The 26,515-nt window shown below is 43.2% G+C and overlaps 1 protein-coding gene across 1 annotated transcript; it reads left to right on the top strand.

Moving 5' to 3' along the window:
• The first annotated feature begins 4,454 nt into the window (after positions 1 to 4,454).
• On the top strand, positions 4,455 to 19,483 carry LOC307108343 (GTPase IMAP family member 4-like). Its single transcript, XM_079786244.1, has 3 exons — positions 4,455 to 4,541; positions 14,460 to 14,519; positions 17,703 to 19,483. Exons 2-3 carry the CDS (start codon positions 14,474 to 14,476, stop codon positions 18,638 to 18,640), a joined length of 984 nt encoding a protein of 327 aa, XP_079642370.1. The 5' UTR covers positions 4,455 to 4,541; positions 14,460 to 14,473; the 3' UTR covers positions 18,641 to 19,483.
• Positions 19,484 to 26,515: the final 7,032 nt, after the last annotated feature.

The following is a 26,515-nucleotide window of genomic DNA, read 5'->3' as shown; positions in this document are numbered from 1 at the left end:
CTTTTTCCCTGCTAACAACTTCTCATTGTTATCAGGAATATAGAACTAGGTACATTAGTGTTCAGAGAATATCTGATGAATTGATTTGGTTTGGTTCCTCTTGCATGTATCCTTATCTTTTCACATTCTTCTCAATATACTTAGGGAAGAAAGGAGAGGTGAGAAAGCACTAAGAAACATAGGCAGACGAGAAAGAAAAGGTTAATTTCTTTTTCTCTGCAGGACTCTAGTTTCTGCAGGTAATAGAGTTATTCAAATCAAGTTAAGAACCTTGTATGCCCCCTAAATTATAGGGCTTTGGCATTGCCTAAAACTAGGCTGATGTGAGGTGCTGCTGGATGCACACACACTTGCTTGTAAGGGTGATATTGTCATAATCATCATCATCTATGATTTCTTCTTCGGCAACATCCAGGGAGCTCTCAGTAATCATGTCATTGGGCTCTTCCACACAAGCTAGACCCACATAACTATTGGTAATATCAGCACCAGGAACATGCTCCACAATTTTGGCAAGAAAAATAGCTGGATCACCAAACTGGGAGAGATGAGGGGAAATATTGTCTTTTGTTAAATGTAACCAAAAATTATTTTACACTGAACATCAATTTAGTTTTTACATAACTAACTACTTGTACTTGACAATCCTTCTAGGCTGCTGTGAATATTAAGACCACATAAACTTTCATTATTAATCTTGAGTCTTAACAACCAAGTTTCCATAGGAAAAATATACTTTTAAACCACATTAAATTTACCAATATAATTAATGCATGAGAAGTTGCATACAAATGTCCAATGAAATAAAATCTCAACAAAAGGTTCTTTGACAGAAAAATATCTGTGGGTTTAAATAAATACTAGAGGCCTGGTGCATGAAATTTGTGCACAAGGGGTATGTGTCCCTCAGCCCAGCCTGCACCCTCTCCAAATATGGGATCCCTCTCACAATCCAGGACTGCAGGCTCCCAACCGCTCGCTTGTCTGCCTGCCTGATTGCCCCTAAATGCTTCTGCCTGCAAGCCTGATTATCTCCTAACCACTCCCCTGCCAGCCTGATCGATGCCTAACTGCTCCCTGGCCAGCCAGATTGCCCCTAACTTCCCTCCCCTGCTAGCCTGGTCACCCCTAACTGCCTTCCCCTGTAGGCCTGTTTGCCTCCAACTGCCCTCCCCTGCAGGCCTGGTCACCTCCAAGTGCCCTCCCCTGCTGGCCTGGTAACTCCTAACTGTCCTCCCCTGCAGGACTGGTTGCCCCTAACTGCCTTCCCCTGTAGGCCTGGTCACCCCCAAATGCCCTCCCCTGCAGGCCTGGTCATCTCCAAGTGCCCTCCCCTGCTGGCCTGGTAACTCCTAACTGTCCTCCCCTGCAGGACTGGTTGCCCCTAACTGCCCTCCCCTGGTGGCCTGATCGCCCACAACTGCCCTCCCCTGCCAGCCATCTTGTGGTGGCCATCTTGTGTCCACATGGGGGCAGCCATCCTGTGTGTTGGATTGATGGTCAATTTGCATATTACTCTTTTATTAGATAGGATGTTGTAATAAGTGTGAGCTTTGCATTTATCTAGATCCTAGCACCAGAAAAACCCCTGAGCTCCACAAGGTACACTCTGATAGAAATTAAAGAAATTTTTTTTAAGAAACCCCAATCTTTAGAAAAATTTATATACTGGTATATCCTCATTGCCAAGCATGTATAATGTAAAAAATAAAGGAAAAAAAGAATAAAGGGGAAAATGTATAAAAGGAATCTGTGGCTTTCTCTTTTTCATCTCTTTGCTTCTGACTATGTGGAAGGAGAAACATCATGGGAGGGGGGAAAGAAACTTCATGGACTTGCAGGTGGGGACCAGCAGCAGAGATAGGTGGCTCACAGCAGAGTTGGATGTGGAAAGGAGCTCCTAATCCTGAAGAGCATAGCCAAGTGAACAGCACAGGAGAGACACGAGGTAATACTCCTACCACAAGTCTTCTAGAAGCTAGAGGGTGGTCATTCTTATTTTAGGGTTCAGTGGTTGGAGCTTTTCTCCAGATGATTTACCATGGCCAATGACCTCAAGACTGTTACCATTCAAGACCTGCATCCCATTCCCTGTTGTATCTATAGATTGCATCTCAATTACTTTCCTCTTTCCTTTAGGGAACTTAACAGTGTACTTGAGTGTAATCAATTAGTTGATCAGGAAAAATCCAAGAGGCTTCTGGCAGGACAAGTTTCATTCAAAGATTATGGACAGTGAAATGAAACTGAGCAATGTTGGAGATATTTTGAGCAGGAAATGTGGTTTTGGCTCTGCTCTTGACTCATATATGTGAAGCATGTCAAGGTAAGCTTCCTGAGTGTGTGACCTTTAGGGTTGCTCAGGGCTCTGTTATTAGAGGAGCCCTCATGAAGTTTAATGCTATAATGTCATCTTGAAATTCTTCATGATTTTTGAACAAAGGACCTGGTATTTTCCTTTTGTGCCAGTCCTTGCAAATTACTGAGCTGGTCCTGTTCTGTGTCTTTATTGGAAGTTGAAAAACTTTCACCTGGGGCCTTTCAACATCACTCAATTCATTAACTACAATAATTGGTCCAATGATATGGTCATTAATACCATCATTTCCAAATCCAGCTGCTTCCCACCATTGGTAGTCACCCTATTTGTTTACTACTTCTGTCACATATGGTCCTTTTAGTACCTACCTTCAAGCTTAAATGTTGCCTGATTTAAATTTTCAATCCAGTGAACCAAAATCGACACTATTAATAGACAAATATGTAAATTGACCATTCCTCCATGACACCACAGCCAATCAGGAGTGAGTATGCAAATTAGCCTGACAAAGATGGCAGGCCTGTGGGCAGTGTGCACATCCCGCCCACTTCAAGCCTGTGGCCAGTGTGCGCACATGCCGGTACCAAGTGGCCAGGGTCCCAGGGACGCCACTGGAGTGTCTAGTCCTGTCACCCCAGCCTGGGGGTGGCTGGAGTTCATAGTTCTTTTGGTTTGTGTAGCTCCTGGACCTGAAGCAGAAACCTAAAGAGCAGGGAGCACCAGGAATGCTGGGAATTGTAGTTCTGGTGGCAGACACTTTGCAGGATCTCCTAGACCAGTGATGGCGAACCTATGACACACGTGTCAGCACTGACACGCGTAGCCATTTCTGACACTCGGCCGCTGAGGCGGCCACATGCCGAGGATGAAACATTTGCGACTAGAGTCTTGGAGTTAGTTTTTTCCTCAAAGTTACACACTACCTGAGTTATGCTCAGTTTTTTGGTGAAGTTTGACACACCAAGCTCAAAAGGTTGCCCATCACTGTCCTAGACACTAGAGCAAAGTGAGCCTGGAGCAAGTTACTGTTGTGGGTGGGAGATGGAGGGAAAGCAAAGGTGAGAGACATAAGTAAAGTCATAATGTCGAGGAAAAACTCAAGGGAAGATATCTTGCAACTTCTAGGAAATCTCCAGCATTGGAGCAAAGAAAAGAAAAAAAAAGACCTCTATTATTCTGTGAGCACCAAACCAAACTGGGTTGGGGTCTCAAACAATTTGCTCATATGATTACAAAGTCAGACAGAAACTCCCAGATTGGAGAGGGTGCAGGTTGGGCTGAGGAACCCCCCTCCCCATGCATGAATCTTCATGCACTGGTCCCCTAGTATATGATAAAAACACTCAATATTTTCATATTGATGCAACAGACAACTAGAATATCATATCAACTGTGAGAGTTTTGACAGCTTGCTTCTCCTGAAAACAATTTCCAGAGCCTGTTGCACCCATCCACTGGTAAATCTAGGATGTTGATTCTGTCTGGACCTGGGGTGGGAGAAGGTAGGTAGGTTTGGAGGAAAAGTTGCATCTACGCCCCAGGTGCCTGTTTACTTGTTAGGTCACACAGGCTTTTAATCTTGCAAGAACCATATGAAAAAAACGAAAGAGCCTGAATGGTCACTGGAGACATTTTTCCAGGCCTCCTCTTCCTCTATTCTCCTTGGCTCCTAGTGGTTTAGACTCTTTTAACTTTGTACTTGAGTCCTGTTAATTTCTGAATGAGTAACTTGAGATCTTCCTGAAAGAATAGACTCAAAACCCATATTGTACCTTCCCTAGTGAACACCTGAGGATTAACAAAGTCATAAGGCAACTTCCTTCTTCCAGAATGACACTGCAGTCTCCCACTACACCAGGAAGATGACAGACACTGTGCCTGGCTTCTGAGCAAGATTTAGGTCATTTTATGAGGGCCTATTGGATCTACCACTATAATCCAAAACACTGAATATACTAGTAGCTTTGGAAATTTGAGTGTGAGATTGGGCACAAGGAGGAAAAGGTTTCAACTTGGCAAATCTGAAGCACCCACCAAATTAGGGGCAATATTACTGACTCTTTAAAGGCAAACAGTTCCTCCACTGACTCCACCCAATCTGTGCTTCCTGGTTTAGTGGGTTAAGAGGCGCAAACACAGTCCTCACAGTCAAAGGAAAAGCTCACACTCAAAGAGATTCTTTGGAGAAAACCTGAGAACTCATCAACTGGTGGTAAAGAAGGTGAGCCTGGCTGAGAAGCGGTCCTGAGTGGCAGTAGGTGCAGGGAGTGTGCAGGGCCTGGGTTCTGGTCCCAGGAGGGGCCACGGTCTGTGATAGTAGCATAGTGCGGGGGCGGGAGGGAGTGGAAGAGTGTGCTTTCAGAGGGTAGTGGCAGAGAGTAGAAAGGGGAGTCAATGATGTTACACGTCCATTTTGAACAGGACACATTTGTGTTGACTGGTGCACCTTCATGCAGTGGCTGCTCTGATGAACACTGAGGGCTGCCTGACAAACCTTCCTTTTCCCTGGATGGGAAACGAAGCTCGAAGGCAATTTAGAGACCACCCTGTCTAACTCCCTCTTTTCACTGAAAAAGAAGCAGGATCCCAGGGAGTATGGTGACTCTAGGTGTTGCCATCACTAAGGGCAGAGGAAATCTGGACTGCAGTTTGCTAAATCCTTTCCATCATTTTGTAGAGAGAAGCTATGACCCCAACAGTGTGACATGTGAAGTGAGGAGGTTGTGTTGTGGGAAGAGGGTTGGCTATTTTGGAGGAACAATGTATGTGAAACCCCCCTAGTAATTTCCTTAGTTACAGGCTTCCTGCCAGTTCTCCATTATGGAAAGAGTGTATATGCCCTTCCCTGCCCTCACTTGTTCTACTCTGATTTGATGGGATTTCAGAATCCTGGGCCTGAGAAGAAACTAAGAAGAGGCTGTTGTGTGTAGTAGTTAGGAGGAAAGTGGTAGTCAGACAGACTTTGAATTGGATCCCTTCTCTGCCTAATACCTGTTGGCACTGTGGCCATGGGTAAGTATCTCAGTATTTTTGAGTCACAACAATGTCCTTATTTTAAAAGTTAGAAAAATAAAATTAGCATTTTCCAGGCTACTTTTGGAGAGTAAATAAGGTTAAGTACAAACCATTTATCAGGGTGCTTCCTATAGAATATTCAGTGTGGTTATTTTTTAGGTTGATGCTGAGAAGGACCAGGCCAAATGAAATTAAAAAGCAAATTTATAAGTTTATTGTTACATCTGTGAACAGGAGGGCTGAGACTAAAGTGGTGTTAGCAAGCAAGAGTAGGGTGGGTGGGTATTTATATGTCTCTTATGTGTGTCAAGGCGAACAGTTAAGCCGGGTGCCTGTCCAGGTAGTTGTGGGGAGTGGGGTCTGGAACTTCTCTTCTTGGTTGCTTAGCTGTCTCTTGTAACACCTTAGTGAGAATGACAGGAAAGTCGCAGAGAAGGCAGGTGCCCCAAGTGGGGCACAATGGAAAAATACTGAGTGCAGGGGAGAAACTTATTACAGGGGATAGGTACAGAATATGCCTAATATTCCAGCTTTTCTTTTTCTTCTGTGAGCTGGGGTTGATGAGGGAGGCCGATCTCAGACTTCTGTACCTTCTTCATGCTTAGATGGGGTGTAGATATGTCCCTAATTAGTCAGTGATTGAGGGAGGGGATGATATCTAGTGTAGGTCTAGAATAGCATCATTTCCCCTAGGGATCTATTAGTGACTGCATGAATGTGGTTTTGGAAAAAGAAGGAAAGGGCTCTTAGGATGCACAGACCAAAGATGTGTGCCAGGGAAAGTGTGTTGAGGGTGGGGTGGGGGAGGGGTGTCTCCAACTAGAAGTGGAAGCCAGTAGAAGCCAGAAGTAGAAGTCCAGTTGAGATTCTGTAGCCAGGTGTCCCAGGATTTCAAAAGCTGTTGTCAGACTTTTGAGACCCTATCTACTTATTTCTTGGCCCCATGTCTTACTATGCTAGACTGGTTGGCATAAAACTAGCATTCTTCCTCTAGGAAATAGGTATAGCCCCCATTTCTCAGTTGTGAGGAGGTCGAGTCCTCTCAGATTTTGGAGGTTAACTGCTTCCAATGAATCTATCTTGTCCTGGACCGAGACAATATTTTGGGAAATTTCCTCTAGGCTATCTGCAAGATTTTTGGATAGGCTCTGATAGTAGGAAAGGGAGATTGCCAGTCCCCCAGTGCCTAGGCCTGTAGCTATTCCTAGGCCAGCAAGAAGAGGAAGGAGCTCAATGTCTCTCATGGTCCATGTATAATCGGCGAGAGGAACCTCAAAGGACTGAGTATTAGGGGCAATGTCTATTTCCAGGGCAAGATAGATTAGGGTACAGGTCCCAGGTTAGTCTACTAGGAGACAGAGATAGATAGGTATTGGTGCCACAAAGAAAGAAGATTTCCTGATTTTCTATTTTCAATGGTGAAGAAGTGAGTGTGCTTGTTTTCATTTTCCCAAACAGAAAGAGTTACAACTAAGGTTGCCCCCATAAGGGGCTGAAAGGGGCCTTTGGTATTGACCTGTGTAGTCCCAGTAATAATGTTCATATATATATATATATATATATATCCTCTCAGTCTTTATCCAAAATATAGAATGTGTGAGGTCGTGGGAGGGGAGTTGGTGGCAGTTTGATTATAATTGAAAGTTGCAACTTTGCTATGGGAAATAGCTAGTGCAGGAAAGGGGTTGCTCTAAACAGAACTGGGAGGTCTCGGTCATTGGGAAGGTCTCTGAGGTGGTGGGCCAGGCTGAGAATTGAACTGGTTTTAGAAAAGGGGCTGTTTGGGTGACAAAATAGCTAGGCCAGCTGGAGGAAGGCTGAAGGTTGAGAGTGAAGTTGCATAGGCATTGATCAAGATGTCCAAAGCCTTTCCTGCAGGGAGTGTTCTCTTGATGCAAAGAGGTGCCTGATATACTAGGACAGTGTTGGTTGTTACTGGTCCTAAGAGGGGACTTTGTTTGATGAATGTTTGGGTATGTTGTTTAAATATGACTGGAGCAACTGAACGGCTCTGCCTGTGAGTGTTCCTCTTATCATTTCTGTAATTTGGAAGTAACAAATTTATTCAAGGCACATGAGTTGAAATGGGAGCCCTCCATGTATCTTTTTTTTTTTAATATATATTTTATTGATTTTTCACAGAGAGGAAGAGAGAGGGATAGAGAGCTAGAAACATCGATGAGAGAGAAACATCGATCAGCTGCCTCTTGCGCACCCCTTACTGGGGATGTGCCCGCAACCAAGGTACATGCCCTTGACCAGAATCGAACCCGGGACCCTTGAGTCCGCAGGCCGACGCTCTATCCACTGAGCCAAACCGGTTTCGGCTCCATGTATCTTTTAATGGGAGGATAGACTGGAGTTGGCCCATGTGTCTAAGGAGGTTAGGACTGCTGCGTAGCTGGTTGATGAAAGGGTAAGAAAGGGAGAGATCAACCAAAGGACTTGCGTGCAGGCATATGAGCCTAACCAGCGGTTAAGGACAACAGGGGGGTGGGGGCATGTGTGGGGAGGGGTGTGGGATGGGAATGGGGGGACGAGGACAAATATGTGATACCTTAATCAATAAAGAAATTAAAAAAAAAAAAGAAAGAGCCAGCAGTCTCCAATGAGATTGGTATTGGTGGTTGAGGGAGATATAAAAATGTGGAAATTACATAAATTTTTCCTAATTTTTTAGTAGCCACCCAGTGATTGTAACACATATCCTTAACTTATCAAAGCCTAAAAGTTATCTACATTTTTATCTTCCTCTTATACAACAAATTACTTTGAACATTTTAATTCTATTCCCACCCTCCACCCAATTTTATATTATTGTGTATTTTACCTTAATTTTTCCTTTTTATATTTTAGAGGTTGTTTCTATTATTTTGTACTGTTTATGTTAATTTAGATTCAATCTTTTTTTTAAACATCTGATTTACTACCTGGGACTACTTTCCACTTGTCTCAAATACATTTTTTAGAAATTTCTTTAATGAGATTGTACTGGTGGCAGGAACTCTCATCTTTGTTGTCTGCCATGTACTAGTTTTACACTCATTTCTGACAGCTATTTTCCCTGCGTATAATTTTCAGTTTACTATTAGTTTCTTTCAACACATTGCAAATTTGCTTGCCCTGTTCTCTGGCTTCCTTTGTTACTAATAAAAAATCAGTGCAGTTCCAACATCTCCTCCTTGAATGTCATCTGTCTGTTTTTCTTCATGCTATTAAGATCTTCTCTTTGCTTTGATGCCCTACAGTTTCACTCTTATGTGTTAAAGTGTGAATTCCTTCTTAATTATCTGCTTTGGGATTTGTTAGATATTTTTGAAATTCTGGATTAGTGTGTTTCAGAAAAACACCGAATCATTACTCCTTTAAATATTTTATCTATGGTCTTCTCTTTTTTGTTTACTCCACAAGTATCTTTTGCCTGTTTAAATTGCATTCTGGCTTTTTTTTTTCAAATCTGTCCTCCACTCACCAGAATATAATGAACACCATAAACTGATGAGAAAAAATAGATACAGAGACAGGGAAGCGTGAAACAGACTGTCAAATTTCAGTGAGAAGGCAGGGTGGGGTAGGGGGGTTAAGAGATCAACCAAAGGACTTATATGCATGCCTTTAAGCATAACCAGACACTAGTGAGGTAAGGGCATGTGCTGGGGAATGGGGGTGTCCAGGGGGAGATCAGTGCAGGGAAAAAAGTTACATGTATAATCCTTTATAATAAAGAGGCAATATGCAAATTGACCCTCACGCCATCACAAGATGGCCACCACAAATCATCACAAGATGGTCGCCCCACATTGTCACAAGATGGCCGCCCCCATGTCATCACAATATGGCCACCCTCATGTTGTCACAAGATTGCCACCGCCACATCACAAGTGGCCAGCAGGGGAGGGCAGTTGGGGGAACTGGGCTTGCAGGGGAGGGCAGTTGGGGGAGACTAGGCTGGCAGGGTAAGGCAGTTAGGGGTGACCAGGCCAGCAGGGGAGGGCAGTTAGGGGCAATCGGGCTGGCAGGGGAGCAGTTAGGCATCAATCAGGCTGGCAGGGGAGTGGTTAGTTGTTGATCAGGCTGACAGTCAGAAGCAGTTAGGGGCAATCAGGCAGGCAGGCAGGTGAGCAGTTGGGAGCCAACAGTCCTGGGTTTTGAGAGGGATGTCCAGTGGGATCAGGCCTAAACGGGCAGTCGGCCATCCCTCAAGGGGTACCAGATTGGAGAGGGTGCAGGCTGGGCTCAGGGACACCCATGGGCATGAATTTTGTGCACCAGGCCTCTAGTCTATATATATAAAGAGCCAGGGTCCATAATGTCCAAAATGACTGAATAGATGACTGAACACTGGAAGTTGGTCAGACTGCTGCCGCTGTAGGTGCGGTAACCCAGCACTGACTGCCAAGAAGGCTACAGATCAGGCCCAAAGAGAGGTCTGGAGAGAGAAGCAGGGTCTGATCCACAGCCTCCATGGCAGCTGTTGATCAGCCCTTGCCTCTTTCTTTCTCTCCTGGCCTCGCCAGCAGCTGTGGGGGCTGCTGATCAGCCCCGCCTCTCTGATCAGGCCCAGAGACACTGACTGGCATAGAAACCGACCAATCATAGCCAAATCTGGGTGAAGTGCGAGGATCCAATGGCTGCCTAGGAGGCAGAGCTTTTGACGCTGAGTGCTATAGAACTGACCAATCAGAACCTAATCTGGGTGAACCGTGAAGGCAGAACCTAAGGTGGCGGCTGAGGAGGGGTTTTAAGGGCAATAGCTGTTTGGTTTAAGGTGTAAGAAAGCGGTTCAATTTTTTAATGACTGGTTTGACAGTATAGTGCATATAGCTGGCTATGGGTCTAAATATAGGGATTATGTATTTTTGTCTGTCAAGAGCATCTCCTCCTGATGAAAAAGACTTGAAAAAGACTCCCCCCAATTTAAGCAATCCTATCCTATATAATCTATCTATACTACTAAAAGAGTAATATGCTAATTAGACCGGGTCGACTGGCCATCTTCCGGATGTCCGACTTCTTTCCAGAAAAAGCCATGATGGTGGGGATTGAGGCAGAGGCTGTTAGGGGCAATCAGGCCCGCAAAAAAGGGCAGTTGGGGGCAAGATTAGACTGGCAGGGAAGGGAATTTAGGGGCAATCAGGCAGGCTGGCAGAGGGGTTAAGGGCAATTTGCAGGCAGGCAGGCAGAGGCAGTTAGGGACAATCAGGCAGGCAGGCAGGTGAGCAGTTAGGAGCCAGGGGTCCCATATTGTGAGAGGGATCCCCAATTGGAGAGGGTGGAGGCCGGGCTGAGGGAATCGCCCCCTCCTGTGCATGAATTTCATGCACCAGGCCACTAGTATACAATATTTTAAACATTAAAGCAAAATAAAAAAGAAGTCACTGATGTTATTGAGAAGGTAGCCCTTTGGGGTTTATGGTAAAAGTTCCCTTTGAAATTCCTTTTGAATTGTCCCAGGCCTTTGACTCTCATGTAAGTGTGGCTTTGAGAAGCAAAGTTTAAGTCCTCCATGTTTGGTAAAGTACACCCAGCTGCTACACTTGACCTATGGATCTGAGTGTTTTTTTGTTTTTTTATATTTTATTGATTTTTTTTTTTTTTTTTACAGAGAAGAAGGGAGAGGGATAGAGAGTTAGAAACATTGATGAGAGAGAAACATCGATCAGCTGCCTCCTGCACACGCCCTACTGGGGATGTGCCCGCAACCAAGGTTCATGCCCTTGACTGGAATCGACCTGGGACCCTTGTGTCCACAAGCCGATGCTCTATCCACCGAGCCAAACCAGTTAGAGCTGGATCTGAGTTTCCATGTTCACTTTGCTATGTGACTGAGAAATCTCATTTTATTGCCTGCTCATTCATGCTTTTTTTAAAAAAGTAATATTTTAAAATATTTTTAGCTGACTTCAAGGGGTGGTTAATAACATAAATACCTGAAAGATAATTTTATTTGTATTTGTTTGGTTAGTTTTCCCCCTGTTTTTTGTTTCCTGAGTTAATGGACCACTTTAGGGTAATTTTTTACTGTTATCTTTCTTCTCTTTCTTTTTCAAATGTCAGTTCTCCCTAATTGCTTTTCATATTGAGAATAAATGTTTAGATGAGCTACCTGGAGGTAAGGAATGAGGGTTGTGACTGCAGGCTTTCCCCGAGGAGAGAGGGCAGGAGAGGCTGTTATGCCAGAATGCAGACATTTTCCTTTGGAGATGCTCTAATCTTTAGAGAGGACCCCTTTTCAAGTGTGGGACTCTGAATTGGGGAGAAGAGAACTTCTCTAACATATCTTTTGAGGGGGCACAATTTAACCCACAACATTATGTATATACCAGAATTTGTTTATTTGATCACAGAATCAGCTGTCTCATATTTACATTTTCAATTCATTCCTTCTGTCAGCCCAGGGGTTCCACTGCAATGTAGCTGAAATTTCTGAAGCCCAATCTACTGGGTGCTCCAGTCAACACCTTTGGTCACCTCAGCTCCAGAGAGATCATATTGACTGTGAATGGTATTCCCCAGGTCATCCTTCATCCCTGTCTGCCTTGCAGAAACAGGTTGAAACCTCTTTACGATGATGCTCACACTCCCAAGTATGGGAGGACATTCTGAGAAATAGGCTAACCTCAATGGTAGACCACAGAATTCCTGGGGACTGTGGTGTGATGTGTGTGAAAATCATCCTCTGGTCTCTTTACCATTTAATTTCCAGTAAAGTGGTATTGATATTTTTATATGCATGAGAAGGTAAGACATGGGTTAGAAAAGGGTGTCAAATTGTGAAGAAAACAGGAAATGTTTACAACACTGGAAATTATTGAAAACAAAACTGCAAAGCCTTTGAGGTTTTGAGTTTCAAGAGATGCAGAAATACCCCTGGTGAAGTAGCTCATTTGGTTAGAGTGACATCTTTCTACCCAAGGTTGCGGGTTCAATCTCAGGTCAGGGCACATATGGAAGCCACTAATGAATGCATAAGTAAGTGGAACAGCAAACTGGTTTCTCTCTCACTCTAAAAAAAAATCAATACATTAAAAAAATAGGTGCAGAAATAGGCAGGAACTGACAAAATCATATGGTAAAAAGGCACCAACAGAAGGTAGTGTGACAATTTTGGGTCCATTTTACAATCAATCTACCATAACTGAATATCCTAGTTATATCCAATTGTACCTAAATGGCTGTAATTTCCCAGCTTTATTAAATTTTAATTTATATAAAATGAAATTCATTATTTTCTTTAGTAGACTCAATAATCAATGTTGTGAACATATTTCCCACAAGTCTTGGTATTTCCAATTAACTTACATATCTATACTAATAAAAGGGTAATATGCTAATTGGACTGGGAGACCTTGCGGATGTCCTTCTGGACAAAGCCATGGTGGCAGGGCCGAGGCAGAGGCAGTTAGGGGTGATCAGTCCAGGAGGGGAGGGCAGTTGGGGGTGATGAAGCCGGCGGGGGAGGGAGGGGCAGTTGAGGGCGATCTGGCCAGCAAGGGGAGGCAGTTGGGGGTGAGCAGAACAGCATGGGGGGCAGTTGGGGGTGAGCAGGCCAGCAGGGGGGACAGTTGGGGGTGAGCAGGTTGGCAGTGGGGGGCAGTTGGGGGCAAGCCGGTCAGCAGGGGTGGGGGCAGTTGTTGGCAAGTAAGCTGGTGGGGAGAATAGTTGGGGACAATCAGGCCGGCGGGGGCGGGGGCAGTTGGGGGTGAGCAGGATGGCAGGCAGAGTGGTTAGAGGTTATCAGGCAGGCAGGCAGGTGAGCAGTTAGGAGCCAGCGGTCCCGGATTGTGAGAGGGATGTTCGAGTGCCAGTTTAGGCCTGATCCCTGTGATCAAATCACAGGGATCAGGCCTAAACAGGTAGTCTGACATCCCTCGAGGGGTCCCAGATTGGAAAGGGTGCAAGCCAGGCTGAGGGAAACCACCACCCCACCCCCATGCATGAATTTTGTGTACTGGGCCACTAGTGTGTATATATTTTGTCATGTATATTCATTTTATACTAGAGGCCCGTTATACTAGATTCGTGCAATAGGCTTTCCTTCCTTGGCTTCCAGCACCGGTTTTCTTCCGGCACCTGGGACCCAGGCCTTTGCTCTGGCCGGAGACTGCCACCTTTGCTGCAGACTCCGGCCAGAGTCTGCCTTCTTCGTTTTGCTGAAGGCTCCAGCCAGAGTCTGCCTTCTTTGTTTTGCTGCAGGCTCCGGCCAGAGTCTGTCACCATCGTCTTCGCTGCAGACTCCAGCTGAAGTCTGCCATCTTCATCTTTGCTGCAGACTCTGGAGTCTGCCATCTTCCTCTTTGCTGTGGCCGGAGTGCCACTCCTGTAGCTACCTTCACCCTCTGCTCTTCCTCTCATAGTAGGTGTCCTGCCCTGCCCGGCCACTCCTCACTTTGAGCAGCTGGGTGGCTGCCATATTTCTCCTTCTAATTTGCATATTCCCTCCTGATTGGCTCGTGGGCATAGCAGAGTGATGGTTAATTTGCATGTTTCTCTTTTATTAATGTAGATTTTATTTTAATTTTTACCTTTTGATTGCTTTCAACCATTTCTCTCACCCTTGCCTCTGGCAACCACCAGTACATTATCTGGATCTATGAGTTTGCTTTTGTTGTTTTTTTTTTTGTTAATCTTCACCTGAATATATTCCTCCATTGATTTATAGAGAGAATGGCATCTACCAAAATGGGGGCAGAATCATTTACATGGTTTGGGTTTGGGGTTGGGAGACAGTCAAAGGGTCCATTTTTGTCGAGTTCTGTGTGAAATGCCCATGAACTTGCCCAATGGGGAAGCTGAATGGGATATAAAAGCTCAAAATTCTGAGGAGGGTCTAAGGCTATGAGTACATACAAATGGCATTCAAAGCAATAATTTACTGAACGGATGGGGAAGGGCGACCAGAACCAGACCTGAGGAAGCACTTGAAATATGTTCCTGTAGAGAAGAAGCAACAAGTAAAAATGAAACTGACAATGGGGATGTGAGGAGAAGTGTTGGGAAATAGGGAAGGTGAAATCAACTAGCAAGTTTATGGAAAATAAAAAAAACAACTGTTGGCTGCATGAGGTTTTGGTTTTCAGTTACTATCCATTTCCCTAAAATGAGTTCTGTTTCTTATCTACAGAAATTCAAACTACGATGGACATTACTCCTTCCAACTTCAGTGAACCCAGGATCGGCCATGGTGAGAGGGTGCTTGGGTTCCCCAGGCCAGATTGGACAGACGGAACCTGGCAGTGGGTTCTCCTGTGCTCTCTGCCAGTCTTCATTTGAGCAAGAACAAAATATTTCCAACCCCATTTCTTATTTTCTCTTAATTGACTCAGCTTTTCTCATGAACCTCTGCACTATCTCTTCATGACATAGCATAACCTCTAAGAGAAATAGAGGTTAAAGTATCCTGATTGATCCCAAGCTAATGAGGTTTCTTATTTTCTACTTTCATCAACGTGGACACACCAGAAGGGCCAGTTGTAGCCTCTCTGGTTGTTACTCTGCCACTCTCTTCAGCCTGAGAGAAGACTGCGAAGGAGGAATGTGAGAGGAATTGATCAATTCAGGTCCTAATTTCCTTGCTCCTGGAGGCATGTTTTGGATGTAGAAGCCATTTGGAAGTAGAAACCAACAAATTCAACAGACTGGCTCACTCAGTTTCTTCCGCAACTCTCCTTTTACTTCCTTATCTATAGAAATCAAGTATATCAGTTGAACTTTTGCTGGTTTGGTACCACACCACAGCACAACTTAGTACCCTAAAACCTCCACCATTTCTTTGGCAATCAATTTGGTAGACAGATGGGAAGTTTCTGGGTCTGGGCCAACTGGGCTCCTCTCAACCAAACTTGCTCATGCACCTGTGCTAAACTGGTGGTTCAGTACACAACTGGATAATCTTTTTTTCTGATTAAATTAATTGGGTGACATTGATTAATAACCTTATATGAGTTTCAGGTGTACAATTCTATAACATATCATCTGTGTGTTGCATTGTCTCCTTCCATCACCATACATTTCACCCCCTTTACCTGCTTCAACCTGTTCCCACCCCTCACTCCCTCTGGTAACTGTCATATTGCTGCCTCCGACTATGAGTTTGTTTGTTTATTTGTATTGTTTGTTCCCTTGTTGCTATCTATTTTATATCACATATGTAAGTGAAATCATATAGTTCTTGTCCTTTGTTCACCTGACTTATGTCGCTTAGCATACCGGTAATACTTTCAAGATCTAGCAACTGGATACATTTGAATGGATAGTCCCATGGCCATGTCTGGTGGTTAGAAGGCTCTTTGGCAGGTTAGGGTGATAGGAATGACCAGGTCTTGTGTCCTTCATCATCAATCAGTTGCAGGGTTCTGAAGACCAAGAGACATCAAGCCTCAGGGCATCAGCACCTTTGGAGTGTACTAGCATCATGCTTCTACTGCCCCATTATCCAGAGCAAGTCACAGATGCAAGGGGTGAAGAAACAGACTCAGCATCTTATGGGAGGAGCTGCTGATCTACATGCTAAAGAGGCATGTGTACAGGCCTGGGATTAATTCATGGCCATTTCTGAGGTCTATCACACAGACTGCCATATGCTATCAGCATTGGCAAATGGTTGTAGTGTTGGAGGTGGCCTTTGGTGACTTTTCTTTTTACCTCCCATGATTTTCCTATGTCTCTGGATGACCAACTAATGCCCTTAGGTTGGAGTCTTCCACTGTGGTGCTAACTAAATAATCTGAAATCCCACCCACATTTTCTCTTCCTCTTAGCCATCTTGTAGCCACTGCTCTTTGCTTCTAGAAATTTACTTTTCCCATCTCAGAATTCTGGTGATCAAATGTGGGATACTCTGCCTTTCTTGGATTAGTAACAACTTCACCATAAAGTGTGTGGGAGATAGGGAATAACTACTGATTTTTTGGAAGCCAGAGTGGGGGGTTCTACAAAATTTCTATTCTGTTTGATTGAAAATTTTGAGAAATCATTTAAATGTACAGAATAGAAAAAGAGGGCACAACAGAACTAAAGAGACCACTTAGGGGACTGCTGAGTCATGGATGGTAATGGTAGCTTAGGCTAGTATGATGGTCTTCAAAATGGAGAGAAGAGGTCAGATTTGTGAACTTGCTGATGGGTCAGATCTGGAAGGTAAGGGAAAGAGATGAATCCAGGGAGATTCCCAGCTTTGTCTGAGGAACTGGGTGAATGGTGATGATATCTCTGAAAAATAAAATGGAGTTTATAATCATGTCAGCAATATTGTCAGTGTGGTGATGTATGCATCAACTCAAAGCAGAGACAGGTCACTTTAATACAGGTTTCCTCCTGCAAGAGTCAGTCTTATTCAAGGGCTGTGCTAACAGGGTCTTCTTTCAGCGAGAAACAGGCTCTCAGATGTGCTTGTCAGTTGACTTCTATGGTTTTGGTCTGTGCTCAACAAATCCTGAAGACTTCAACTCTATAGAAACATCAAAGAGATAAGCAGAGAATTACTGACTGGAAAGAGCTATATAGATGATTTGGCGTTTCACTTAAGACACAGTGATCTTTAAAATATCATTCAGATGATAGGCTTTGCTATTCTATTATTAACTTCCAGGTGTCTTAGGAAGTAGACATGTCTAACCAAGTGAAACTAAAAAAGTGTAACTCCACTAATGCTACTCTGTATGAGTTGTTATTACTATTATTTATGTATCAAGGGATTTTAGAGTAACTCCAGAGAACTGTCACTACTTTCTGGATAGAAGTCTTCTAAATATTAATTAAAGATAGGAAAACTTCATTAGATTTCTACGTTTAGGTCATAAGTTAAAAGTAAAGTATTTTGTTCTTCTGTGGTTCAGAATCCCTGAGAAGATGGATGCATATGTGAAATATGAAGGAACACATTGCCTTTCTGCCATGTGCCCTTTACTCCCTTTTAGGGTGGGATGGCATGACTCACCCACCTACCTTGTTTCTTAATGGAAAGAACAAAAGTTCCAGTTTGGATATAAATTGGGGGAAGGGGATCTTCCACTGTGATGTCCCAAAGTCAGATTTTGTGTTACTTCCTACATTAGCTTATGAGGAACAGCTACCAGCAGTGGCTCAGAGTTCTCTCTTGAATCATTGTGCGCCTTCTTCCATGGGCACTTAGCTTCCAAAGGTCAGAGAGAGCAGCTCAAGGGACTCCTAAGAAGTTGCTGGCATTCCCTAAGTCTTTCAGGAGGGAGGTGAGGCCCAGGGGTTCCACAGACCTCATGTGAGTGCTGAGGGGGCTCACTGACAGGACACTGGTGTGTAATAGAGAAAAACCAGTGGGTGGGGCCTTTGCATGGGGAAAGATTGGAAGTCAATCTTAATGCTGTGGTTTTGTTTCCTGATGTCCCAGGGCTTGGAAACCAAGACCCCAGAGATTCACAACTGCGACTTGTCTTAATGGGTAAGACTGGAGCAGGCAAAAGTGCCACTGGGAACAGCATCCTTGGAGAGAGAGTGTTTAATTCCAGCCTTGCAGCAAAATCTGTCACCAAGGTCTGTAAGAAAGGGAGTAGCACATGGAATGGGAGAGAAATTGTCGTTGTGGACACACCTGGCATTTTTGACACTGAGGAACCGGATGCTCACACGCAAAGGGAGATTGCTAATTGCATCCTCCTGACCTCCCCTGGGCCTCACGCTGTGCTCCTGGTGGTCCCACTGGGCCGGTACACAAAGGAAGAACAAAAGGCTGTGAAGAAGATGCTGTCAATGTTTGGATCCAAAGCTAGGAGATACATGATTCTCTTATTCACCCGGAAAGATGACTTGGATGGCATGGAGTTCAACGATTACTTAAAGGAAGCACCAGAAGGCATTCAGGATCTGATAGAGCAGTTCAAGGATCGTCACTGTGAGTTCAATAATAAGGCAACAGGGGCTGAGCAGGAAGCTCAGAGGGCACAGCTGCTGAACCTGGTCCAGCGCATAGTGATGCAGAACAAGGGAGGATGCTACACTAATAAAATGTACCAAAGGGCCGAGGTGGAGATTCAGAAACAGATTCAAATGAAACAAGAACAATACAGAGATGAGCTGGAGAGAGAGAAAAGGCAATTAAGAGAGGAGTATGAAGAAAAAATAAAAAAGCTGGAGGATAAACTGGAGCAAGAAAAGAGAAAGGCAGAAATGAACAGGGAATTGGAAGAAAGGGAGATTTGCCATCTAAAAAGGCTGCAAGAAGCCAGAGATGAAGTTGAGAGTAAGCAAGATACTGGTATAATTGACATAATCTTGAGCTTATTGGATATCGCTTTCTCTATTTTTTCATTTCTATTCGACGATGATTAAGCTTTTTGAAAATCTGTTTCCTGCATATTTTCAAGTGTTCCTTCCCATATAACTCATTCCCCAAAGTCAGAGTTCGCTGTTTCTGTTTCTCAAGTTCTCAGGACAGAGGTGTTTAGTCAAGTTTCTTATTGGCAATCGGTAGATATTTGTTTGATTTATTTAACAGGGATGAGACACATTCTCAATTTGTAAAACTCCAAAGTAGAAAGTATGGATGCTCCCTATCTTCTGAACTCTTTCTTGGAGACAGAGAAAGGGAATGCAGGAGACAAAAAGACAGTGATTCTCTAGATTCTTTCTAGATTGGCACATAATCTCTGCCTGTGGCTTCTACTCCACATTTTTGCTTTTAGGATGACAATGATCTTTTTACTCATGTGGTCAAAGAAATCAATAACTTGCATTAGGTAATCAATAGCTGGATATGCTTATAGAATTCTTTCTAAATGAACATAAATTTGTTGAATCACATTCTTTTGGAAGGATTGAAATAGTTCCTTATCATTTGCCCACTCAAGAAAGAAGAGTTGTCTGAAAAACAGATTTCTCAGAACTGAACTAAGTGAAATGCCAGAATAGTAAAAGACAGAGATTTAACAGCTAAGAGAAGAATGTTCAGTATATTCATATGTTTCCATAGAAAGTCTTAGAGCAACCTCAAGATAACCACTTTTCTGAATAACTAGTTCTCTCCTTTTCTTGTGAAATTAACTGTTGCCACTGCACCTCCATCACCCCACACCTTGATTACTTACTGTTAGGTGGGTCAGCCCCACACTGCTTCCCCTTCTCACTTCAATTGTTTGCTTATTGTTACTATAATAAAACTTTTCTATTCTCTCATATTTGTGCAAAAGTGGAATTTCTTTTATTTTGGGAAATACCACTAATCCTATATAATAAGAGATAAATATGCAAATTGACCATCACTCCAACAACACAAGATGGCTCCTCTCATGTGGTTAAAGATGGCTGCCCCCATGTGGACAGAAGATGGCCACCACAAGATGGCCAGCAGGGGAAGGCAGTTGGGAGGGACCAGGTCTGCAAGGGAGGGCAGTTGGGGGCAATCAAGCCTGAAGGGGAGGGCAGTTAGGGGTGACCAGGCTGTCAGAGGAGGGAAGTTGGGGGTGACAGGTCCTGCAGGGAAGGGCAGTTAGGGGTGACCAGGCCTGTAGGGGACAACACTTAGGGGTGACCAGGCCATCAGGGGAGGGCAGTTAGGGGTGACCAGGTCTGCAGGAGAGGGCAGTTAGGGCAATCAGGCTGGCAGGGGAATGGTTAGGGGGCGATCAGGCTGGCAGGCAGAAGTGGTTAGGGGCAATCAGGAAGGCAGGCAGGCGAGCACTTGGGAACCAGCAGTCCTGGATTGTGAGAGGCATGTCCGACAGGCCTAATAGGATAGGGCCTAAATGGGAATTTGGACATTCCTGGAGGGGTCCCAGATTGGAGAAGGTGCAGGCTGGGCTGCGGGACACCCCCCCTGCACGAATTTCATGCACCGGGCCTCTAGCATTTCTTATAAGAATGCAGAGATGAATTTCCCTTTTTGTTAAAACTATAAGATGATTTTGGAGCTTAGCTTGATTTACCCTTAAGATCTCTCTCATTTCTCCTGAAAGCTTTGTTAATGTAAAAAAAATTGAAATCTGTAAAGAATTTTTGTGAGTTTATTTGAGCCAAACTGTCAACAATTGCCAGGAAGCAGTATCTCAATGGATTGGGATAGTGCTCCAGAGAATAGCAGACTTTCATCTATTTTTATACATTGCAATCAAAGGAGGAGACATAGGTGGGTTACATGAAATCCATTGGTGATGGATTAGAGAGGCAAGAGAAAGCAAAGAAGGGAAACCTCTGGGATTGGATATAAAGTAAAATGATAGACACATACTTAGGTTGGTGCAGGATAGTCAACAGTCAACAATTAACATGATAATAATAACAATTAAGGACTCAAAGGGGTCCGGAAAAAGGGAAGTTACAAGTTGCCCAGACATTTCAAGGATATGTTATCATAGACACAAAAAGATAGATAGGCTCAGTTAAGATAAAGTTTGACCTTGTCAGTGAAGATACAAGCCTAGGACATAACTGCTTTTAGTTAAAGTTTAATTTTAGAGCATTTTTTGTGGTTACTTTAGGTCTCTGAGTTTGCAAGAGTGCCATGCAGGCCTTCCCTGAGTTTGTCAGGTTAGCATGTTGCCCCTTTCATCCACACATCCCCCTTCTGGTCATAAATCAATCCAAAGGATACATCGATGACCAAACGCACAGCTGCTGACTGCAAGCATGGCAAGGCGTCATCAGCGTCTTCCATCTCTGGACTGTTTCTCCTATTGTCTTCCTGGTTGTAGCAGACCTGTCAATTCCTCTCTGTTGCAGGAATCCACATGGTCTTGGAGTTGTTTTCTGAAAATACACAAACATATTCTCGACCAAAAGTTAATAAAGGAATCTTTTCTATAAAATTGACTTGGGATCCTTTTTATTTTTTGCCCAAACAATTTTCCTTTGGCTTATTTTGATATCATGTGTGTTTTTCATGGGTGTCCTACTGTTAGCATTACAAATGAAAATTAGTTTTCAAAGTAAAAAATTTTTGATGTAATTTACTTTCATGATATTTTTCCTTACATAATATTACTGCACTATCCCCTCATTTTTTTGATTTAATTATTAGGAGGCTTTTGGAAAATTTTTATAATGCAGTCTTGATAACTTTAAATTTTAATTTTTTGCACAAAAATATGACTGCTTCAGGTTCATCACATGTTAAGCAATTTTACCATGAGATGAACTACCAATAGAAATTTTAGTTAATACTTTAGGAACAGCTTTTTGTCCAGTACAATTAAACTTTCCTGAATATTCACTTATTTTAATTAGCCAATTTAAATTAATCTGAAAACTTGACTACTATTTTACTGTCAAATTTAATACTCTAACAACAATCTTAGTTTATCCTGTAAATATTAGTGGAAAGGATTATTTGCATTCTTGAGTAGGCCCTCAGCATTCTTGGTGCTAGGCTGGATTTAGATATAGGGCAGCTGCTGTTGGCCAAGTCTCTGTCTGTTACCTGGGTCCTGATCTGAGCTGGGACAAGTCTCTCTTTGTTGCCTGGGTCCTGATCTGAGATGGGCCAAGTTGCTTTCTGTTACCTGGGTCCTGATCTGAGCTGGATGTGGAAAGCGAAGCAACCATGGGGGCAGGAGACCTCCCTCAGAAGGGGTGGGGGTTCAAGCGCCTGCAATGTTGGGAGGGGGTGAGGGTCTAAGCCCCACCTCTGTTGACCCACAAGTTCTCCCCTGATTGCCCCTCTGTGACTGTGCCTGTCTTAGGTTGTTCCTTCCCTGAAGAATCACACCTGTCTCTGGCTAACCATCCATCCTCTGGGGCCAAGCAGGGTGATGTGAAGTTCAGTTCTGTCTCCTTGGTAGCCTATGCCCCCGTGGCCTCCATGCCAAGCTCCTGCCTTGGGATCCCCTCGCCTGCTGGCGGGGCCCCGGCACTGATCACATATCTTGGAGAACCCAGGTTTCTTCTCCAGGGAGGGCCCAGCTCACACCATTGGGTGAGAGGCAGATCCATGGTACCAGTCTCCATGAGGCTTCAACCTCAGCATGAACAGAAAGCTCAGGCTACAGCTGTGGGCAATTGAATTGTGAGAAGAGGGACTCTCTTGGCCAAAAGGGCAAGAGGGGCCAATATAGAATGCTCAAGTGCCTTCCCAGGAGCCTTCCACACAGTGGAAGGGATTAAATCATTTCATGTCCTTTTTAAATTGCTGCCAAATATTGAAAGAATTAATTTGTAAGTTTGTTTGGGATAAATCTACAATATGCTGTTGTAAAATATTAAAATGATATTGTAGAATAATATCATGTAAGGATATTCTTTGCTCTAGGCCATGGCAATTCAATTTCAAACTGGAAGAAATATTTAGTTACTTTATTTTGCCCTTCTTAGAGGCCAAAACCTTCATAACATTTAAATATATTTATTAATTTTTATTTGATAAAGCTTTCCATGCAATTTCAAGTACCGTATTTTCGGGCGTATAGGACGACTTTTTAACCCAGTAAAATCTTCTCAAAAGTCGATCAAATCTGATGTGTTTTTTTTTTTTTAATTTTTATTTGGTGTGTGTTGGAAGAGGGGTAGTCTTATACGGAGAGTATATCCCAAACTCTATATTTTAACTGGAAAAGTTGGGGGTCGTCTTATATGCCCAGTCGTCTTATACGCTGGAAAATACGCTATATTAGATCTGTTTTAAAAAGATTTCCTTTAAGAAGAGAGAATAAATTTTTTGTATTACTTCGGGCCCTTGGAGCTTTCCAAGAATCATCTCTGTTAATACATTGAAATTTTAACATGGAAAAAAACCATCAAATATATATGTATATATCCATATATGATTTAAAGATTATAATATTTTTTCTAATTATATTAAGACATCAATTAGATTTTAAACTGGTTTTTGCATAGAAAAATTTTGGTTGAGATAACAGAATTAATCCTCTTTTTTAATTCGGCCAATAATAAGCAACTTATTTTGAATTCTTAATTATTAGAGAAAATACAACATTTTATTTTCTCAAAAATAAGTTCTTATACTTTAGGCATTTAATTACCACACCTATATAATTTCTCCTAATTTAATTTGTACTTTGAACTTTTAAAGCTGGCAAGTCAAATATATTTAGCAGTTCTTAGATTAATAACACTACATTTCTACGAAAAATACAAGACATAATCAATTAATAGATTCAATTCTGTTCTCTAGGATTTTTATGAGACAAATTTAAACTTTACTTTTTATTTGCCAGTGAGTGGCTCTGGAAAACCAGGTTTGGTTTATTCAAATGTAAATTACCACATTTTTCAAAAATGGTTCCTGGCAGGAAACTAGATTACCTGTCTGCTGGGGGAAGGGCGTCTACCCCTTCCTCCATTAACAAAGGGTGTAGCCAGTTACCTGGGCTATTTAGATCTTTGTAATTAATACATTATTTATCTGTATCTCAACAATTTTTTGAGATTCTAATCCAATTGCAATTATATTAAGGCATTTACTTTGGATAGATTCTATAACAGAATTTACTGGTTTTCTTGAAGGCCTTAAAAGTTAACTTTTTAACAAAGTTCATTAGCATTTTGAAAACTACTCTTTATTATGGAAATGTGAATCCTGTTGCTGGAATTAGCTTGAAGTTCGTTCTGGGTTTTTCATTGTCTATAGCTTTTGCAGAGAGACTCCAGCTGAAGACAATCTGAATGTCCAAAATCGGACCATGCATACTTTCTGTCTTACAGCTAGGTTCTCTCCCCATGAGCACAAAAATTCCAGACACATTTCTAAATTTTTAAGACTTTTTCATGGTGATAAAGGAAATTTTAATTTAGCATACTGGGAGAGTAGGCTTCCATATTGGATCACCACGCATCTTCCTCCTCCCACATCCTGCTTACTTTGGAGGAAGCATCAGCAACAGATCTGGCCACACATTTTTTCATGCTTAACCTTTTGCACTCAGATGTCGAGTGTGACTCGACACGGTTAGCATTAGAATAAAGGAATCGAGAAAAAAGCAAGCGAGTGCAAAGGGTTAATAGATAAAGACAGATCTCAAATTTTTTCTTTCTTTTTCACTTTCTGACATAATAACTAACACCCAATTTGGCCAAGATCTGCATTTCCCTGGGAGTTCTTTTATAATTTTTTAAACAAAGCATTGAGTAATCTCATTGCAGGAAAGCAGATAGTCTTGCCCTATCCTGCCACCTTTTGTTTGGGGTTCTGTGCGCTTCCTGGACTTGTAAGTCTATTTCTTTCACCAGGTGGGGGAAGTTTTCTGTCATTATTTCTTCAAATAGGTTTTCAGTATCTTGCTCTCTCTCTTCTTCTGGCACCCCCATAATTCTGATGTTGGTAAGCTTGAAGTTGTCCCAGAGGCTTCTTACACTATCTTCAAATTTTTGGATTCTTTTTCTTTTAGCTTTCCCAGTTGAGTGATTTTTGCTTCTTTGTATTTCAAATCTTTGACTTGATTCTTGCGTTCCTCTAGTTTGCTGTTGGGTGTCTGTATAATATTTTTTATTTCAGTCAGTGTATGTTTAATTTCTAGTTGGTCCTTTTCCATATCTTCAAGGGTCTCTCTCATATCCTCAAGGGTCTCGCTAAATTTATCGGCCTTTTCTAGGAAATTCTTGAAAAACCTTATAACCGTGGTTTTGAACTCTATCTCCAGTCGTTTGTTTTCCTCCATTTCTTTTGTTTGTTATTTCTTTCTTTGTCTTCGCATTTTTGCTGCTTCCCTGAGTTGGTAGGGTAGCTTTGTGTGCTAGGTGTCCTATATGGGCCAGTGGCTTGACTTCCCCAGTTACCTGAAGTGGACACTCTTGGTGCACCCCTTTGTGGACTGTGTGTACAGCCTTGTTGTATTTAAGTCTTGATTGTTGTTGGTATCAGTGGGAGGAGTTGACCTCCAGGCCAATTGGCTGTGAGGATCAGCTGTGTCTACGCCGGGAGACAGCCTTATTTGACTAGACTTGCAAAATTGCAAAAGCCTCTGTGCTCAGCTTGGATGGGGCAGAGTTTCAGGGTGGAGCCTATAGCCTTGGCTTCCCGTCAGCCCCGCCCTATGAGGTTTCTGGGTCTCAGTGTCCCTCAGTGTCCCTCAATACTTGCTGCAAGCACCTCTGAAAGAAAGGCACCCTCGAGTTTCACCCGTTGCCAGACAGTCTAGTCTCTCCCCCAATGAATCTGGATTCCCAGATTCTCTCCCGGAACTGGGGTTCAGTGAAGTCAGAACTGGGGTTCAGCGCAGTCCGGAGCTTTTGTCTCCTTCCGACTAGGGCAATCCAACAGCACAGTCAACAGTCCGTCCTTTGTGCACATTCACGTGTGCACTTCCAGAGCTCTGCCTCTCGCCACTCCCCTGAGTTTCCGCCTTACAGCCCAGATTCCCCCAGTATGAGCCTGGGTCCCCAGGGTCTGGCCCAGAACTGGGGTTCAGTGCAGTTGGAGCTGTGGCTCAGTGCAGTCCAGAGCTTTTGTCTCCTTCCCACTAGGGAATCCAGCGACACAGTCAACAGTCCATCCTCTGCGCGCATTCATGTGCGCGCCTCCGGAGCTCTGCCTTTCGCCGCTCCCCTGAGTTTCCACCTTACAGCCCAGATTCCCCCAATATGAGCCTGGGTCCTCAGGGTCTCACCTGGAACTGGGGTTCAGTGCAGTCGGAACTGGGATTCAGCACAGTCCGGAGCTTTTATCTTCTTCCCGCTAGAGAACGCCAGCCAGGCACTCAGCCGCCCCGTCCTCTTCGGCTCCGTCCTCTCTTCACGCGCACGCCCGTGTCTCCATACCTCAGGCTTTTACAGCTCCTCTGATTTTTCTTGTGGTTTTCTCTTTCCTTCTAGTTGTAGAATTTTCAATCAGTCAGCTGTCCTGTGGTTATGGATGATGTCCGTTTTGTCTTTTAGTTGTATTTTTGAAATTGTTGTGAGAGGCTGCAGTTTAGGTGTTTACCTATGCTGCCATCTTGGTTTCTACTATTTCTAATTTTTTTGAGTCACCATGATCCGAGTCTTTTTGCTGTTTGTCAAGTTTTGTTTTTCTGCACCTAGTATAACATTTACATACCAGGAACAAGAGTAACAATAATAAAGCAGTAACACTGATTAGGTACAGAAAATGTCTAATATTAGAGAAGGAAGAATCTGAAGGGGATATTATTATCCAGAAGTTCCAGTTTTTCTTTTGGGCAGTTAATTTAGCTTATTCCTATATTTAGACAATATTCATTTAAAATATTCATCTAGATAAGATCCATATATAATTCTACCAGGGGACTTATTAGTGAGGTG

Source organism: Cnephaeus nilssonii (assembly GCF_951640355.1).
Source record: "Cnephaeus nilssonii genome assembly, chromosome: 12".
Taxonomy (NCBI): domain Eukaryota; kingdom Metazoa; phylum Chordata; class Mammalia; order Chiroptera; family Vespertilionidae; genus Cnephaeus; species Cnephaeus nilssonii.
Note: the sequence above shows the minus strand (reverse complement) of the source record. Positions and strands in the feature narration are given on the sequence as shown.

Bases quoted from the DNA above. Each gene is read 5' to 3' on its own strand.
- LOC307108343 (XM_079786244.1), top strand. From the start codon at position 14,474: ATGGACATTACTCCTTCCAACTTCAGTGAACCCAGGATCGGCCATG. The intron at 14,520-17,702 runs GTGAGAGGGTGC...CTGATGTCCCAG, and splicing joins TGAACCCAGGATCGGCCATG to GGCTTGGAAACCAAGACCCC.